Source organism: Polypterus senegalus, chromosome 12 (assembly GCF_016835505.1).
Source record: "Polypterus senegalus isolate Bchr_013 chromosome 12, ASM1683550v1, whole genome shotgun sequence".
NCBI lineage: Eukaryota > Metazoa > Chordata > Cladistia > Polypteriformes > Polypteridae > Polypterus > Polypterus senegalus.
This window is the reverse complement of record NC_053165.1, coordinates 25,511,282-25,530,469: the sequence shown is the minus strand read 5'-3', so window position 1 is coordinate 25,530,469 and position 19,188 is coordinate 25,511,282. Positions and strand designations below refer to the sequence as shown.

Genomic DNA, 19,188 nt, shown 5'->3' with positions numbered 1-19,188 from the left:
GGTACAAAACGTGTGTTACATCTCCCAACCTCAAATTTAAACTGTTGTGTGCAGCATAAGTAAATGTTATGTTGGGATTGCAGAAAACCAAATTGTGCCAATTAAGGAGTTTTCTTCACTTTCACATTTCTGCATCATTAGGCTACTTCATACATGTGATGTTTGCTTTACTCCAGTTAAATATGAATTGATAAATTGCATGCAAAATTGTAATGTGTTCAACACAGATGATCAAAAAAATCTCTCTTTGCTCTAAACAAATTAATAACTCCAATCACTGCCTATACTTCCCTGTGCGTGTGTGTGTGTGTGTGTGTATATTTCCCTATTGCTTCCAATAAACACTCCTATAGTCAATACTCATTTCCTACATCAATTCCTGTGACTGGCTCTTCAAATATTACGTTATCGACATCGGCAAAATGCAAAATACTATAATCTCAAGCTACCTGTACATCTTTAATAATTTTTGAGATCCATTCACTACATGACCATTTCTTCCACTTTCTTTCTGCTCCTGGCTGGCCACTGATATAATTTAACACTCTTTCACTTTAATTTGTAAGTTCTGTTTCCCCAAACTAAAAGAAACCCTTCCATTAAATGTTCCACTTTAATTTATGATAAATCAAATGGCACAGTATCCTTTCTGGATTTTGAATTGTACCTGCTTCTGCAGGCTTCTGTCCTGCACCTAACGTGGTGCTGGTTGACCTTCTCCTATTAATCTCTCTTACTGGATTGTCATTAAATTGAAAATTGCTGCCTATTGATCGCTCTCTTTCTCCTTCTCTCTCTATCCTCTCTTTCTCAGTCCTAAAACTAAAATCTTGTGCCTACAATGTAGAACCTTTAATCTCCCACATAAATTGTTTAAAATTTAGACATTTCATCCATCCATTATCCAACCCGCTATATACTAACACAGGGTCCAGGGGTCTGCTGGAACCAATCCCAGCCAGCAAAGGACGCAAGGTGCCAACCCACAGCAAAGCACACACACACACACCAAGCACACATATAATTTATTAAATCATGTAATTCAAAACTGAGCCCAACACTGTATCATTATAATGCTGTTCAAGTCCGCATGTTTTCTTCCTACTTTGACTATGATTCAATTAAAAATCTGTATGCCTTTATTGTGGGTATGCATTAATAAGTGCATACATTTCTTTTATGTTTTAAAAATACATACTTTGCATTATTTTGTTGTTTATCTCTAATATTACTTATTGGTGTTAGTTCATCAACACCAATATTAAGCTGATTTGCTTGGACTTTCACTGTACATTACCTTTCCGCTTTTCCTTGACTGACTAATCTATCAACCACCCCCAAGTTACAGAATGCAAAGGCTGCCACACTTGGTCCTGGGTGATCATAACGTGTTCTCCAAGTTGAAGGGTTATATCCAATGAATGCATTATAACTAGGAAAAATGTCAAGTCAGCTACACTTGAGTGGCACAGAAACACTTTATGAATATGTGCATTTGTGTTCACAGGGATAATGTTGATGTGGTAAAACACAAAAGATGTTATCTTCTTGTGTTAATGTATTTAATGATTGTAACGGTTTTAACACTACTCATTTTAACTCACGCTGCTGTGAGGTTTGCATGTAAATGTGTGTACTAGTTAAAATGATAACCTTTTCAGCAGCCAGTAATCTGGCACAAGCTGTTGAAGGAGTAAGTGGAAAAAAGGAGAAGGGTTTGAAAAAAGTTTTATTTGACACAAAATTATAGTCTGCGATTGCTGGTGGGAGAGTTATAAGGAAAGATGGACAAGTTGGACGGCATCTGACAGGCTGACGATTTAACAAAGAGAAGGGTCGAGGGCTGCAAACAGGTTGCGTGTGATGGTGTCGATTGAGTCTACTGAGCTCTGGTGAAGGTGAGAAGAGGACAGGTCACTGGAGCTTGTTGGAAGAAGGAGGTTCAGATACAGCGGCATCTGTGGAAGATTAAGGCAATCTGGGAGCCGCAGCAACCAATAGCAGTGCAGTTTGGGTCTGCATGGTGGACCAGAATGTGGTGGGCTGCGTCTTCCTGTAGACTCCTGGTCTCCCGACGAGGACAAAGAGAAAGGAAAAAGAGAACGAAAGGGGGTTTTATCTCGCCAACCGTTTGTGCTTTTAATGAGTTTATGGGATCAATTTATTGACTACACTTATTTGCACTCCATGGGATAGTTTGGTTTAGTGGCTCAGATTTTTCTGGATTTATTTATTCATTTATGGAAATGCACTGTTTTCACACTTTGAAGTTTTAATTCTCTTCTTTTTATTAAAACTGCAAATCTTTTGATTGTACAGTCTTACATGTCTGCTCACTCATCCTGGTCATCTAAGTTCATAACTATCAATGTTCTGGAATTGAGGGTAATGCCTATGGCTCTAGACACTGGGGCATCACAGGTGGAATTGAAACTTCTTTGGTTTTACATGTTTCTTCTAACAAGTCAGGCACCCAATTTTTTGATCATCCACAAGTCATTAAAATAAGTGAATAAAGTAATTTAAAACTATGTAATTTTTAATAATACTGTTGCAGTTTGTTCTTCTTGAGGCTGTCTCGTGTGTTAGTCATTGCAGTTTAAGTGCACAAAGAAAACTCAAAGAGTTTTTATACAGGAAAACCATTTCGATGTACAGCTGGAATTTAGAAGGTATAAAGAGCAAAGACTAAGATGTCAGACAGACTCTCATTTTAATATATCAGATGTCATTATTCAAAGTAATAAGTACTATGCAGTTTTTTTGCATATTTTCTGCCTCTAATAATTCTGCATCATATAAAGCAGTCTAACAAGCACAATGACCTTGCTGCATGATGCTTGATCACCCAAATTGCTGGCAAGGTTTAATCTTTATGATTGAGACAAAAGAAAAGCCATAAGGTAATGGGAATTGAAACTTCTGGTCAAAAAAATCAACGTTTATGCTTTATTCACCTTATCAACATATCAACACAACTTATCAACATAACTTTACTCCCATAAAGTTATGTTGATAAGTAAAACTTGAATAAAATAAAAAAAAATAGCAATACAAAAATAATCAATTTGTCCTTATCAAGCAGCTGGGAAAGGAAATATATAGTCTCAAAATAAACTAACACTGTAATAAATACAGGGTGGTCCAGATCTAATTATGCAATTATGAAAAGGCGAACACATAGCAGCCGCTGTTCGACTGACAACCGCCTCCCCATCATTTTAGAACGTAGGGCAGGTGCTGCCATCTATCAGCAACAAAAATATTTTTTTGTGAATTCTCTATGTAATAAACTTAATAAGTTATAGCGTAATGAAAATTGCATAATTAGATCTGAATCACCCTATACATTGACACACACTTTCACTAGCCATATGGGCATGAAAGCTCTAAAAAGCACAAGAACTGAACTTCAATCAGGATAAACTCCACTTTAACCCAGCTTGGGGTCATATGGAGTGAGAGGGTAGAAAACAAGATAATGTAGTTGTTATTTGCAACAATGTATAGAATGTTATTACTAAATCAAAATGTCTATGTTTATGCACGAGTAGTATTCCTTGAAAACTACAGATTTCTTAGCTACTATTTAAATATTTTGTCAATATTTTTGTTACTGATGCAACCAATTAATGGAAATCCTAGATAAAATCTTTGACATACTTTACTTGTAACTCTAGCACTAATTGATTCAGACCAGCTGTGCAGGTTTGGATACAGCAGATTCTTGAACTTGCTGGTTAACACTTAAATTCATTCAGTGGTATACAGTCTGCTGTTTTAGCTCCACTTTTTTTTTCATTCTGCGCTTCAGAAAACCACCATAGTACATGAATGCCTAACTTTGCACTCACAACACAGTATAGATCCTTTCCTCTTAAGAGTTTCAATTCTAAGATACAGTTACATGGGCTGGGTTCATACACCTTTAATGATAAAAGCCTATTTGTACTGAAGCAACCCAAAACCTTCACAGTAATATTTCCCATACTTGGCCTTTTAAGTTAAAAACATCAGTGCAAAGTCAGTTACCTTTTTGTCCATTTTGAGCCATGCTATGGTATCCTTCACATGGTACTGAAGTCCAAAGAACCAGGTTTCACGAAGTCCAAGTGTCCTACAAACCAGATCAAATAGATCTTTTCCTTTCCATTTGACCTGTGTTAAGAAATACATAAAGCTGTATTAACACATTCATTATCACTTTAAAACAACAGTTTTTTTTTTCCTTTGTAGTGCTGCCACCATACAAAATTAAGGTGCAGTATGAGAAATCTGTGGTAATATTCTATGCTAATATACTAGCACATAGACATTGTACAACAGGAAGAAACCCAATTCACCTTGTATAACTCAGTAGAAATATGATGTATTGCTTTAAATTGGAAACAATCAGAGTCTCTTTAACAGGATTTGTTCAAAACATGGCAATATAATATTGAAATAAGCAAACCAGGCCTCTGCTTAACTTTTTTCCTATACTTGCTGCTTTACCATATATAAAAAACAAATTTTGATGCAGTGCTCTATTTGTATTGTCTTTCTTTTTGGGATAGGGCAGAATGTCATATTCTTTTCTTTGGGTTACTTTTGTAGCATATAGTTGTATTTGACATGTTAATCTTGTTTATTTGCTTTAGTTATATTATGCTGGAAACTTTTATTTTAACTAAAAGGGAGAACATTATTTATATCACACTTCCATAATGAGGATACAACTTCTGTGACCAGTTAAAATACTGAAAGCAAGTTTTTCAAATACTTTCATTGCAATGAACATATTTAAGAAAAGTTGAAACAGCTTTTTTTCTAACATTAAGTAAAATGCATCATTTTGCTCTCACACTATTTTAGGCAGAGTAGAATTCTTTCAACCGAAATAAATAAGATGGTTTATTTGTAGTGCAGTGATAACATAGATAGATAACAATTTATCACTACTGGTGGTAATTCAACCAGAGTGGTTACAAGAGCAGGGGTTATGCAATCCCTAAGACTGTGTGACAAATAGACAAGGATTTTATTCCGATATAGTTTACAAAGGGGACAGCCCCAAAACAAGTTGCTATAAGAAATGAGAGATTTACTAAATGTGAGAAGTAGGTTCTTTTCGTTAGATTATGTCTTGCACATACTAAAAATACATAAGATGAATGAACATATGATTGAAATTACATGTTCGCTTAACTGTCAAAGACTGTCTCAGGGTGTTTATTTTACAATCACTGGTGCATTAACATATTTCAAGTTGCTGTTAAAGATTTATCAAGAGAACCTTTACTTTCCAAATAAATTTTACTTTCCAAATTTGCAAACTTAGCAAAGATTTTCAAAGATTGCAAATATAAAGTACTTTAGGGATGATGGAAATGTACAATTATCATGAAAAGGTAAAATGACAGTAACATGTCTCAGTCATTTTAAAAGATGGCCCATCATAAATATTTTAGTTATGCATTTAATTAAGACATGCAATACAAAATACATTCCAATAGACAATACACTACATACATTAACTTTCTTACGTCTTTGAAGAGCAGCAAACTAGTTATTTTAGTAAAGCAGTACTGGCATTCATAAATATCAAAATACAATAACATTTCTACTGAACAATTTTATCTGCTGAGGAATGGTAATGTCATAATGAAAATAAAGCCAGTAAACTTTCACCGATCCATCTTTCAAACCCATAAACACAGAGCAAGATTGCAGGGAAGCTAGAACCTACCCAAACAAGCATGGGGTGCACAGCTTTGAAGGGTGAACACACACACGGGCCAATTTAACTTCACCAATCCACGTAGCCTGCACGTCTTTGGACTGAAGCAGGAAACCTACTGCCCTACAGAATCCATTTTATTTTTTCACAAATTCCATTTTATATATTTCTGCTTTTCGGTTTTTACCATTTTTTTTTTTTTACTGTAACAAAGTAGCAACAGCTACAGCAAAACAAACAATAGTGAAATATCACTACATTCCTTTTAATGAAACAGCACACTAGCACAACTGTACCTTATTGTACCAAAACATAATGGCTAGAAGTTCAGGGCATAAACTAATGAATAAATAAAATTTCAAGGCATAAATGAAAAAAACGCACAAATATAACTAAAAATAAAAATGTAATTCATGTATTTAAACACCTGAATTCAGCAAACTAGCAGTCATTATATTTTAACACCCTTACACAGTACAATTTGTTTTAACTTAGTGCTATGCTAATATGGTTCATTTCCATCTCTGACAGACATCACCACTGAAGTATATGATTGTGAGGCGCTTGGCGTTTAGCTCACTGAATGACTATCTTGTCTGTGCGGATTTACTAAAGCTCCTCTCACAGTCGACTGAGCTGCCTGGGAAGTATACACTGTATAGGGCAATGCCATCTCTGTCACCCTTGGAAAACATGGTCTTGCACCTTTCCAGTAATCAGCCAGCTCCACATAAGAAGAGAGACCCTCATTTGAAGCACAGTGTAAATACGCTGTCCACTCTTCACTTAGCTGTGCTGATGGGTTCATCATAAGTTTCAGTTTTGTGTATCCTTCAATGTGTTTTTCCACAGCAGGGGCCTGCCTGGAATCAAACACTGTGGCCCAATTACATACCTCCTTTGCACGATGGACATCCAAATGTTTTGAAAACTTGGCAAAGGCCAGTTGGAATGAATCATGCAGGTGGTCAAGCACTTTTCTCCTCTGCTGCATGCCCATTTGATTCAACAACTCATCAGTTTTGGCACCAAAGCTATAAGTTTTGCAGTTCCATTTATCAGGTAGGAGCCCAGATCCTCCATGATGTTGTGTGCCAAGACTGCAGTACGACAGCGAGTGCCCTCCAGAACTGTAAGAGCTGTGACTAGTTTGATGCATTCTTCAGAGATGAAGGTTACCTGCACTTTTAGGAAAGCTAGTTTTTCCTCAGTTTCAATCAACTCTAGGATATTTGTTACAGCCTGACCTGATGTGTTCTCAGCCAGAAAGAACTCTTTGTAAAGGTAAATATGTTCAGCATGGTACCATATGGATTCAAACCAGCTATTGCAAATGGTGTTTCCTGCCTCAGTTGTGGCTGGGGGGGTGGGGGCCTTGGTCAGCACAATCTCTTTTAGTGACAAGAAGGTTACCCATCTCCTTTTCCTGGCAGGCTTCTTGAAGAAGGCAGTCTTCACCCACATACATCACTAGTGACCCAGCTTCACAGAAGTATTTATAGTGCTGCCAGGTCTCTTCCACCAAACTGATTACATGACACAAGCAGGTTGAATGCACCCTGTTAAGCATAACCCCTTTTAAATCCTCCTGGTATGCTTTCAGGATACAATATGATGTTTTGTCTGCAACCACTGCTAAAATGTCATTAACATTCAGCTGGTTGTTGTAAAGGGTACTGCCTGTGAAAAGATGGAAAAATTGCAGCTCTCTATAAAGAAAACATCTGCCAGAAAGTACTGGTCTTCAGTACCTGTAGTTATAATTATGTAAATTATTTATAATGATTCTTAAACCTTAAATGTTTACAGATTGAAAATGTGCATCATTATATCTGCAACTTAAAAAGCTATATATGCAGTAGATGAATATACAGGTATCTTAATAAATTAGAAAACAAAAACTAATCTGGAAGATGCTAAATCCGGGAATTAAACAGAAAACAAAGAAAGAGAGGCCAGTTTTTAAGGCCTTGTTGCATCCAAGGAGAAGCCTGATATTCTGCCTAGGTTTGTAGGTGTCGAGTTTATAATGGAAGAGTCATACAGTTAGGTCCATAAATATTTGGAGAGAGACAACTTTTTTCTAATTTTGGTTCTGTACATTACCATAATGAATTTTAAATTAAACAACTCCGATGCAGTTGAAGTGCAGACTTTCAGCTTTAATTCAGTGGGTTGAAAAAAAAGATTGCATAAAAATGTGATGGAACTAAAGTATTTTATTTTAACACAATTCCTTTATTTCAGGAGCTCAAAAGTGATTGGACAAATTAAATAACTGAAAAAAAATTTTCATTTCTAATAATTGGTTGAAAACCCTTTGCTGGCAATGACAGCCTGAAGTCTTGAACTCATGGACATCACCAGATGCTGGTTTTCCTCCTTTTAATGCTCTGCCAGGCCTTTACTGCAGCGGCTTTCAGTTGTTGTTTGTTTTTTTTGGGCCTTTCTGTCCGAAGTTTAGTCTTCAACAAGTGAAATGCCTGCTCAATTGGGTTAAGATCAGGTGACTTCTTTGCTTTAATAAACTCCTGGGTTGCTTTGGCTGTATGTTTTGGGTCACTGTCCATCTGTATCATGAAACACCGCCCAATCAATTTGACTGCATTTAGCTGGATTTGAGCAGACAGTATGTCTCTGAACACCTCAGAATTCATTCGGCTGCTTCTGTCCTGTGTCACATCATCAATAAACACTAGTGTCCCAGTGCCACTGGCAGCCATGCACGCCCAAGCCATCACACTGCCTGACTCCCCCGTGTTTTACAGATGACGTGCTATGCTTTGGATAATGAGCTGTTCCCCGCCTTCTCCATACTTTTTTCTTGCCATCATTCTGGTAGAGGTTGATCTTGGTTTCATCTGTCCAAAGAATGTTTTTCCAGAAGTGTGCTTGCTTTTTTTAATTTTTTTTTTTTTTTTAGCAAAGTCCAATCTAGCCTTTCTGTTCTTGAGGCTTATGAGTGGCTTGCACCTTGCAGTGCACCCTCTGTATTTACTTTCATGCAGTCTTCTCATTATGGTAGACTTGGATATCGATACGCCGACCCCCTGGAGAGTGTTGTTCACTTGGTTGGCTGTTGTGAAGGGGTTTCTCTTCACCATGGAAATGATTCTGCGATCATCCACCACTGTTGTCTTCCGTGGACGTCCATGTCTTTTTGCGTTGTTGAGTTCACCAGTGCTTGCTTTCTTTCTCAGGATGTACCAAACTGTAGATTTTGCCACTCGTAATATTGTAGCAATTTCTTGGATGGGTTTATTCTGTTTTTGCAGCTTAAGGATGGCTTCTTTCACCTGCATGGAGAGCTCCTTTGACCGCATGTTGGTTGTTCACAGCAAAATCTTCCACATGCAAGCACCACACCTTAAATCAACTCCAGGCCTTTTATCTGCTTAATTGATAAGGACAGAACGATGGATTTGAACACACCTGCCCATGAAATAGCCTTTGAGTCAATTGTCCAATTACTTTTGAGCCCCTGAAGTGAAGGGATTGTATTAAAAAATGCTTTAGTTGCCTCACATTTTAATTTAATGCAATCTTTTGTTCACCCCACTGAATTAAAGCTGAAAGTCTGCACTTCAACTGCATTGGAGTTGTTTCATTTAAAATTCATTGTGGTAAAGTACAGAACCAAAATTAGAAAAAAGTTGTCTCTGTCCAAATATTTATGGACCTAACTGTATGTGGACCTTGCAGGCTTCTTCATCACGAAGCAAAGCATATATTAAAACCAGAAACATCGTTGATAATTTTCAAAAGGGAACCCATTAACGAACAGTGGTGCTCACTAATAACATTTTTCTACAGGAAAGACCGTTAATACTGGTTAAATATGATTTCATCGGTTAAACAACTTAAAGTAGATACAATTAGAACTGCCTACATAATAGAATTACCATGCAGCCAAATGTTTGCTCACCTATCAGTATGTTGAGAATGCTATGGTCTTGACTATCAGTGCTTTCATCAACTACCTGTACCACATTAATTTTCTTGCCATCAATCTTTCGAAGAATGGCGTCCATATGTTATTCAAAGACACAGGGCAAAAAAGTTTGACAGAGACTGCTCTAATTTTTGGGCAGTGCATCTCCCCGGTTACAATGCTTAATAAAGACAAGACGTATCTTAATTTTTTATAGTGGTAGGTCTGACTCTACACACATGGCCACAAAGTGGCGTGTTGCATCTGACAGTTTTGTTGTTTCCTCTATCGTTACCTGTAGGGGAACACTCATTCATCTTAAATTTCTCATTGTTCTTGATATGGGTTTTAGATTTGACATGGTCATTGCAAGTATCTTTTAATGTCCAGTCTATGGTATGCTGGTAAAACATGCAGAAATGTTGTTGTCCATATTCAAAAAAGTGGTCAGGATGTTGTTGTACCCTCAATTTTGCAGTTAAGCTCATGTTTCTTAGTTTTTTGGGTATCTGATACTGCTCGCTTCAACTTTTCTGTCTCATGCATGTGCCTTTAACAAAAAAAAATAACATACACACATATGCACACGAACATATAGAGGCACAACTAAATTTCTACGAAGAATTGCGTTCACTTGGAAAACAACAAACTAGAAAATAGTATCTAAATGATAGAACTACAGATTACTCAAACGGTTAATATATTGGGACGTTTTGTAACAGTCCTTCACCCCTTCAGCCTCTAAATTCCGCATATTTACATTTTTAAATCTAAAATCCATTTTTATATGTTAATTCCGTTCGTGTTTTCCACATCACAGAAATCATGGGGCCCTAGAAACCAGAGCACCCAGAGGTAATAGGAATCAAAAGAAGAAGACTGACTTATGGCCTTCTTTCAATAATGACATCCTAACAATTATTTGATGAAAATGTGTTTTTGTAGTAGTTTGGAAATTTAAATACTGAGCAACCTAGCATAATGTATTTAAAGAACAAGATTATTTTTTTTGTATTTCAAATCTTAATTATAAAATGATATACGTTTAATAATATTAACCTTACATCCAAACATTTTAGAACATTCACTCAATACATTTAATGCATGGATACGATGAGCATGGGTCAGTTGTATACATTACCGTAGCAGTATAATAAAAATTATTATTTGCTGAAGACTTTCCCTTGTAATTCTCTAGAACTCTTAATGTTAGAAAAAGTAAATGCTGAGGGATTCACTAGAAATGACAAATAGTTATCTTAAGCAGGTAAGAGATGGTCAACAGTTTCAGCAATGTAGCTTTTTTTATTATTCTTAAGAGACTTTAAAAGACAACACTACTAAAAGTACATGAATCTGTCATTTCCAGACATTGTCAGTGTATGCTTCTGCATTTAGTCTGTCTCTCCAGAACACTGTTGATCCAAATTTAGCATATGCCACTGATGTGCTTAAGTTTGGGTGTTGATAATTTGCTGGTGTATATATCAAACTTTGAGGAAGTGTTATGAATCATTTATATTAAAATACACTTATTGAAAGATTTTGGCAAAACAACTAAAAGTGGGAGTAAAATATGTAGCATCTCAGGCACATTGGCAAGTCTCGTTCTTCAAGACAAAATCTGAGATACTATAACTAAAAACACAGAAGTCTTAAACTAAAAACCATAGTCCTTCCTGTGTTTTTGAAAATATCTGCAATATGGAAGACCAGCAACCAAGCAAAGTTACATAAGAAAACATTTTGATAAGAGCACAGCATATTTTTTATTTGCATAGTCCTTCCAAATGTATATTAAGCTGAGATTTACTGGTCTCTATAGCTCAACACTGAGTCACATTGCTAGGAAACCATTTTAACTCTTTGAGGGCTGAATATTCTTTCCAAAAAAGAGTTTCTGAAAAGCAATGGGTTCACACAGAAATCAATATAAAATGTCTGTTACTGCATGCTGTGGCTGCCACTTTGACAAGAATGTGCGGCAGGCTTGCTGCCTGGCTGTCTTCGCGTGGCTGAAGTGGCGGCAGCAGCAGAAGCATCAGTCACTGTCGCAGTGCATTGCAATCTGGTTTCTACCTCTTATCATTGTTAAGTGGCAGTCCTCCTGGCAAAAATTGCTGTAGGCGTGTCAGCTACATGAACCTGGTTCAGCACCATGATTAGCTGGGGACCAGTCAGCTGAAGCTGGAACCTCATATTCGTTTTCGATCACTTGTATCAAAATCCGAGTCCGACAAGTCATAGTCCATTTCAGAGATGATAGGCAAAACTTCGTCAATGGGGTATTTTGCTTTACGCATTTGCTTTGATCTCTTGCCGTTATCGCAGTGCCATTTTTGCTCTTGTCTGTGCCTTACTACTTACACAAGTGCAAGAAATCTCGGCCAAACCAATGAAGCTAACTTTCCTTCTTGCAACGAAAGTCCAACTATGACAAAACGGTTGGTTTTGTCATAGTTTACAGTTGATTACCATCGTCAACACCTCCTTTTGACAAAAGTCAACATCAGCCCTGAAAGAGTTAATATCCTGCATTTTCAGCAAAGTGTTTTTATCATTTATGTAAAAACTGGTGCTTAAACGAGCAATTTCCAAGCAAAAGAACTTCTTTTACAGAAACAAGGGGTAGCTATCAAATAGATTATTAGTGCAACAATTATTATAAATGTCCAATTCCCAAATCAGTTAAATAATTGCAAATAACCAAATAATAAATTTAAGAATTGTGAAGTTATATGTTCACAATGGTGCAATCAATGTCAATTGTTCTATTTACTCTTTTTATTAACTTAGGCTACTCTGTAAAAATAACAATAATGACCTTTTCCTATAAACCTATAATTATAAATAAATACTAATTGCACTAACTTGGAGATGCCACCTATATTTTAAAAAAAAAACAAAGTTTAAAGCCATTGCTGTTATTTAAAATTGTCTGAATTTTTGAAAAAACTGAAACAGTCACTGTTTCCTTTAAGTATCTGTCACTACAAACTGTTGATTACTTTCCATTAATAAATACTACAAAATATCACAACAGTGAGGCTTGTAAGGAAAATGGTGTACTATATTCCTACAATTACAGATTCATTTTGGATTTTGGAATATTTGCTTAATACATAATAAGATATCTAAGGGATGGGACCCAAGTCTGAACACAAAATGCATTTGTTTCATATACACATAGCCTGAAGGTAATTTTATACAATATTTTTTAATAATTTTGCACATGAAACAAAGTTTGTGCACATTGGCATCAGCGGAATATCTCTATTATCCATTAAACAATAGCAACAACAAAGAATTGCGGGCTTTCAGTCTCCACCGAAAATTCTGCATTTTGATTAAAAGGTTGCTGTGCAAACAGAATAAGAATAAAGGAAAGGAAAGAAAAAAAAACAAAACACACACACAGTGAGTAATGTATGTAGGTCTGGCGGTGATAATGGCTGATAAATTGGTGCCTACAGAGCATCAGAGACCGTGTTCCCTCTAAGCTGTGCCATATAGCACTTTTGAAATGTGCTGCTGTTTCCCCCTTGTATGCAGCAGTTTGGAAGTGCCCCCCCAGTGTTGTCACTCCTTTCACCCTTTACTAATGCACACACAGCATCTTTAAACTCCATCGAGAAACCCCCATTCATTCCCTCCCTCACCAAGTTTGTGTGTTGGTGCACTGCTTGAAATTCAAAGTGGGATTGATAAAAGAATTGGTCCTTATTGGTAAGCACTAGCTGCTGCTTTATGTGTTAACTTGTCAGTTAAACAAAAAAAAAAAAATCCGATGGAACATTAGTCAGAGCCCCACATGAGCAAGTGAGGTCGGGTGTGGAATATTTCACTGGTGGCATCATGTCGGCCCTTACAAAAGTTGCACATTTTAGATTAGGGATACTCAACCTGTATACACAGAGAAGAAAAAATGTTTTTAATATTAATAATAATAATAATAATAATACATTTTATTTATATAGCAACAAATACCTGATACAGTAAGCTCAGAAATTTCCTTAAAAAATTTTCAAAAAAAAAAAAAAAGATTACATTTGAAAGTACGCCTTGTGATGGATGGGTGCCATGGGCAGTGTTGTTCGCAGTCTTACACCAAGGGATAGGCTCTAGCCTTTCATGGTCCTGTTTTTAATTACAGTAAGTGATTTTAATAATGGCATAAAAATGTAGCATTATTTCAAGGCTATAATATTTAATCAATTAACAGAAACAATACTTAAAAAAAGTACATACTGTATATTCGATACTTTTAAAATAGTTAAACATATGATAATCACTGAAGTGTACAACTCCACAAAATAAATGTATCAAATGTATTACTTATTTTAGGCACTTCTCTGATGAGAAAGTATGTTGCCTTGTTAAGGAGTAATCTTATCACTACTTTTGGGTAATTCTAGACAGTTTGTCATATACTACAGAATGCACACTTTCTGAAATTTCCAGCTGAAATCCAGTGAATTTCTCCTGTCAATCTAACAACAAGAAAAAGAACTCTGCCCTTCAAATGTGTGGTGTGCTTAAGAATTATGGAGACTGAAACACAATGCATTTTGAGTGTTTGTGAAATTTAAATCACTTTTCAAAAGGGTTATTGATAAAAAACAAGGTTATCTCACTGAAGGGATAAGTTTACTCACAGTTAAGTACTAGACCGGGTTATCCTAGTCCTGCAGGGTCATAGTTGTTGCAGACTTTGTTCCACCCACTTTTTTAATTTAATGTCAGTTCTTGCTGCTAACTGGACTCCTTGTTTAACAAGGTTTCCACAGATTATGTGTCTGCAGTATCAGAAATAACTGTTGCATTCAAACTAAGAAACATGCTCATTTCAGTGTGTCAAAATTATTTGATTTTTAAAAATATTGAAAACTTTAGGGCAAAAATTAGTCTGTAACTAGTGTGAACACAGTGAGAGTTTCATCACAGTGGTCTTTTCAGTATGACAATAATGGTGGTCGCGTTTCACTAGACAATATGAAAAAGATGGCCAAAGAAGGCAACTCAAAATGGAATGCAGGAAAAGGATTGGTTTTTGTTGTGTCATTTAGGAGCTTGTTTAATACAGGGTATACATTCACAAATTAACTTACAACAAATATTGAAAAGGCAAATGAAAAGCAAAAATCATTTTACTGGACGTAGACGTGCATGTTTTTGTTTTGAGCTAAGCATTTAGCTGTATAAATATGTAAGCCTTCAATTGAACACAACCTCAAAGAGACCTACATATGTGAAACATGAATAGAAAAATGGCTCACACCGATAAGCTCAGTATTCAATACTTTAAACGCTGTGACATCATATTAATGATAATTTCAGCATGGCCGATAGGAAATTAGAGGTGATGCACTGTCTTATGAAGTCCAAACAACAAACACAACATATACATTGGCAAGAAGAAGCAGCATCATATAGTACCAGTACAAACATAATGATGAAAAGTACATTTATGAAGAATTGGCTAATTCACTGCAGCACCAAAAACAATATTCATGTGTTTAGATTTCTGTTTTACTTTCCATTTTAAAGAATATTTTCAGTGAAAGCACATCTTTTATGTAGCTGCTGGCTTGACAAAAAACAGACACAATGAAAAATAAGTATTAATGTTACTGGTATTATATTTTGGAAATGTGCAAAGTTGGAGAAATGACCCTGTTTAGTTCAATCCTGTATTTTACTCCTTTATTTATAACTTAGTAGCAGAATTAAGTTTCTGTAAATAAAAGCATCTGATAAATTAAAACATTTTTTTTTGCTATGCTAATTTGTCAAATTTGATTTTTTTACATTTTCACATGAATAAGTGCATTGCATTAGCTTTTATTCCACATATATATCTTTAATTTGGGAAAAAACTGACAAGGAAAAAGAAATGCAAATTATTTCATTTGGTGTTTTCTTGGCCATTTCAGATTATTTTGCTTGGCACCACTATAAACAACTGTAATTGCCATGGTCATCCCCAGACAGTGGGCAAATGTTGAAAGGAATTTTATTTGCATTGCAGTATTCATATTTAGTCACAATAGGTTATTGATATTAAAAGCAATTCAAATTTCACATCTTCATTAAAATGCACATAGGCATGCATTCACCTGTTTTGACACAATGCAAAACCTCACTGAAATGTTTTAAGATAACATCACTGTTTGAAACAATGATATTTTTGGTCAGTATTACTGTACACTGATGTATGAGGTGTAATCAAAAAGAGTACGGTGAATGTTGATGCAGAGCACCATCCAGGAGCAACGCAAAACAATTCAATGCAGGGTCTGACATGTCCATCCTACAGCCGATTCTGTGAAAGTTTCAACTTGTTTGATACTATCAGTGGTTTGTGAGCCACTGTTGAGTTCAAGTGTGGTTTGTCGTTAACAATGGATATCGAGCAACGCATTAACATGAAATTTTGTTTCAAATTGCAAAAAGCTCAGGAAACCCATCAGATGTTAAAATCGGTTTATGGTAACATTGCACCAACAATTAAGTCAGTTTACAAGTGGTTTGATCGATTTCGTAATGGATCTGACTCGGTTGAAGAAGAGAAAAGATCAGGACATCCTTCCAACGTTCTTTGTCACACATCCCTTCTGGTACAACAATTTAAAAACTAATAAAAACCTTACGCTGTGTCCTCATCCACCATATTCGCTGGATCTGGTACCGTGCGACTTCTGGCTATTCCCTAAATTGAAAATGACCGTGAAAGGCAAACAATTTCAATCCACTGAGGACATCCAGGCAGCCACAACAACCCAACTAAAGACACTCTCAAACGAAAACTTCCAGAACTGCTTCACAAAGTCACAGGAGCATTGGGATAGGTGCGTTCGAAGTGGAGGAGAATATTTTGAGGGTGACTAGTAGTTGTAAATCTTCTACTGCAATAAATGTTTATTTTTTTTAAACCATTCAATGTATTTTTTTGATCACACCTCATATATGGGAAACGTTGTTGACATGTTTGTTGGCTCTGGCATAGATAGTCACCTCAGAGGGCTGTCAAAGCAAATGTCACTATTCAAATATAATTCTAATATATTTGAAAAAAAAATGCAGATGTACTATGCAATGCTGCTGTATTTTCTATCTACAGACCATTTTTTTCCCTTGGGGAATTAATTTACAGATTACACGTGCATTTTATTCCATCCTGGACAGCACCGGGTATTCACTGCAAGATTAAGTATAGTCTAGGAGCCCTCGTTTCTTACAATATTTACAAGGTTATTACTTTTATTAATTAATTTAATATTAATGCAATTAAAAATGTAAAGTTTCAGATAATAACATTTTAAATAACATAATGAACTCTAAGTTTAAGTAGGCAAACTTGGCATTGGAATTACTTCTTTTAGCATTTTAGTATATTGATGACTTAGTTCACTCAGTTCAACCTGCACAGTCCTTTAATGCTATTTCATTTCAAAAGCCACTAGTACAGTGAACGTGATTAATAGCAAGACTTACACTCAAGTTGCACCTTTCTGTGAAAAAAAGAATAAAACACAACACAACTATTTCATTTTGTGTGTTGTGATTGGTTCAGTTTTATCTTACAAATGTCTAATACTGTTAAGTTTCTTTTTTGAGAATATCATATACATTGTTTGTGAATCTCAGCTATCAGCTCTTCCTAATATTTAACTATTCTATCTGTTTTTCTAACCAAATACTTTTACTGAAAAACACTCCAAAATGAACATTAGTTTGCTTTGTGTTTGCATTATATTGCTAATTAGAACAGTTTAAAAAAATGGAGTAAATAGAAACTGTATGTCACTTTTTATGAATAGTACATTTAGGAGTTATGAACTTTAATGTGCAAGGGACTTAAAATTAAGCCAAGAAAGCAATGACTGACTTCAAATAAGAAACTGGAGGAACCACCAAAAACCACTACGGTCTTCCTGGTACTGGTTTTATTCTACATAATTCATACAGGTTGCGTGCTACACCAAGTTATTTACATTTTAGTTAACAATGGTGTCATTTAAACAAGCTGTATGCACTGCATAACAAAAATGTTGCTACCCTAAATCTAAATAATTGAGGTATTACTAAAATTTTTAATTTTAACAATCCAAAATGTGTTTAATAATAATGGGCCTAACTCAACAATATAACATTTGCAGACATTGACTGCTTTATAAAAATCAGTAACTGGATGCAGATTAGCCAGCCTGACAGAATTGGTTATAAAACTCCTGGCCAGTTCGTCTTTGGTAGTAAAATTATTCAACCTCTTACTATAATGTGTATCTGTCACATTCATGTGGAATAATTCTGGCCAATAACTTTGAAAATATCTTCAACACAATAAAACATTAAGTTTTTCCACAAATGTCTGCTCGCCTCAGTTTGTGCAGTTTAACTTCCTGCATGTCTGGACTTGGCCGTTCTTGATCATTGGTTTTCTTCTTCAAACATCATCCATTGTTAATTATTTAGACAGGAAAGTAGTACAGTAATATACATGCAAAGGTTCAGAAAGTTCAAGAGGGGAGATGAACTCCTTTTTGACTGAATGACACAGGGTATAAAAAGTACAAAAAATGAAAACAATATCTGAATAGACAATCACCAGGCATAGCTGTACTGTATGCATAAGGCCCGTGGGTGCTACTTGTGATAGGTGTTGGCTTCCCCCCATGGAGAGTGAAATGGAGAAGCCGTTTAGAAAATGCATGAATGTCATCAAGCTTTGCTAGTGTTACAATTTCTTGAAAGCCATCTTGTACAGCTATCTTTTAAAAATATTTACTTTAGTAATGTTTACTGAGCTAAATGGTAAAGTTTATCTTTATTGACTGAAAAAAACAGAGTACTACATTTAGGCTGTTCATTACTTTCTCAGTACTCTATCAATGAGCCAAAACAAAAGACACGATCAGGCTCACCCCTCACAAAAGGGAGTCTCTGTAGTTTACATGGGGCATCATATTACATTTAGCATCTGTTTCTTGTTAATTTAGAAAGACTCCTCTAATATGGCCAACTCATTTCCCGCTGTGTAAAAACTAAGCGACTTGCCTTAGAATTTTAGCTAAACAGCAAAGTTTGCTTTGTAAACCCGAGTCTAGGCTGGTAAAAACTGAGACAGGAAAACACCATCCTTGGTCCCTTTTGCTACTGGGCGGACCAACCAACACAGACTTACACTAATTTCAATTATGTTTAATGTTACATATTAGAGAAAAAAAACAATACCCTTCTTGTATAACAGATGCATTCTTTGGTCCTAAACATTGTGCAACAATCATAAAAGGTTCTAGGAAATACTTAATGGGTTCAGTGGCTTGGGAGATTAAACTGACAAGAAACAACAGCCTTTAGTGGAAAGAGCAGTAAGTCATACAATTCATGTCCTCTCTTTTCTCTCCATGAACATGCATCAGCCATAAAACCTGTGAAGAAACTGTCGGATATTTTGATTGGGGCAGAGGACAACTGTATTTTTTTTACTTAGGAAAAAGAAGAGAAGGGAAAAGAGAATAAAAAGGAGCATGGGGGA

The 19,188-nt window shown here is 35.7% G+C and overlaps 1 protein-coding gene across 2 annotated transcripts in view; it reads right to left on the bottom strand.

Moving 5' to 3' along the window:
* nf2a (neurofibromin 2a (merlin)) overlaps positions 1 to 19,188 on the bottom strand; it is a 106,806-nt gene that overhangs the window by 81,620 nt on the left and 5,998 nt on the right. For both annotated transcript variants that reach the window (XM_039770747.1, XM_039770746.1), the window contains exon 2: positions 4,033 to 4,158. In XM_039770747.1, coding sequence (XP_039626681.1) covers positions 4,033 to 4,158 — 126 coding nt within the window. The remainder of the gene's footprint in view (positions 1 to 4,032; positions 4,159 to 19,188) is intronic.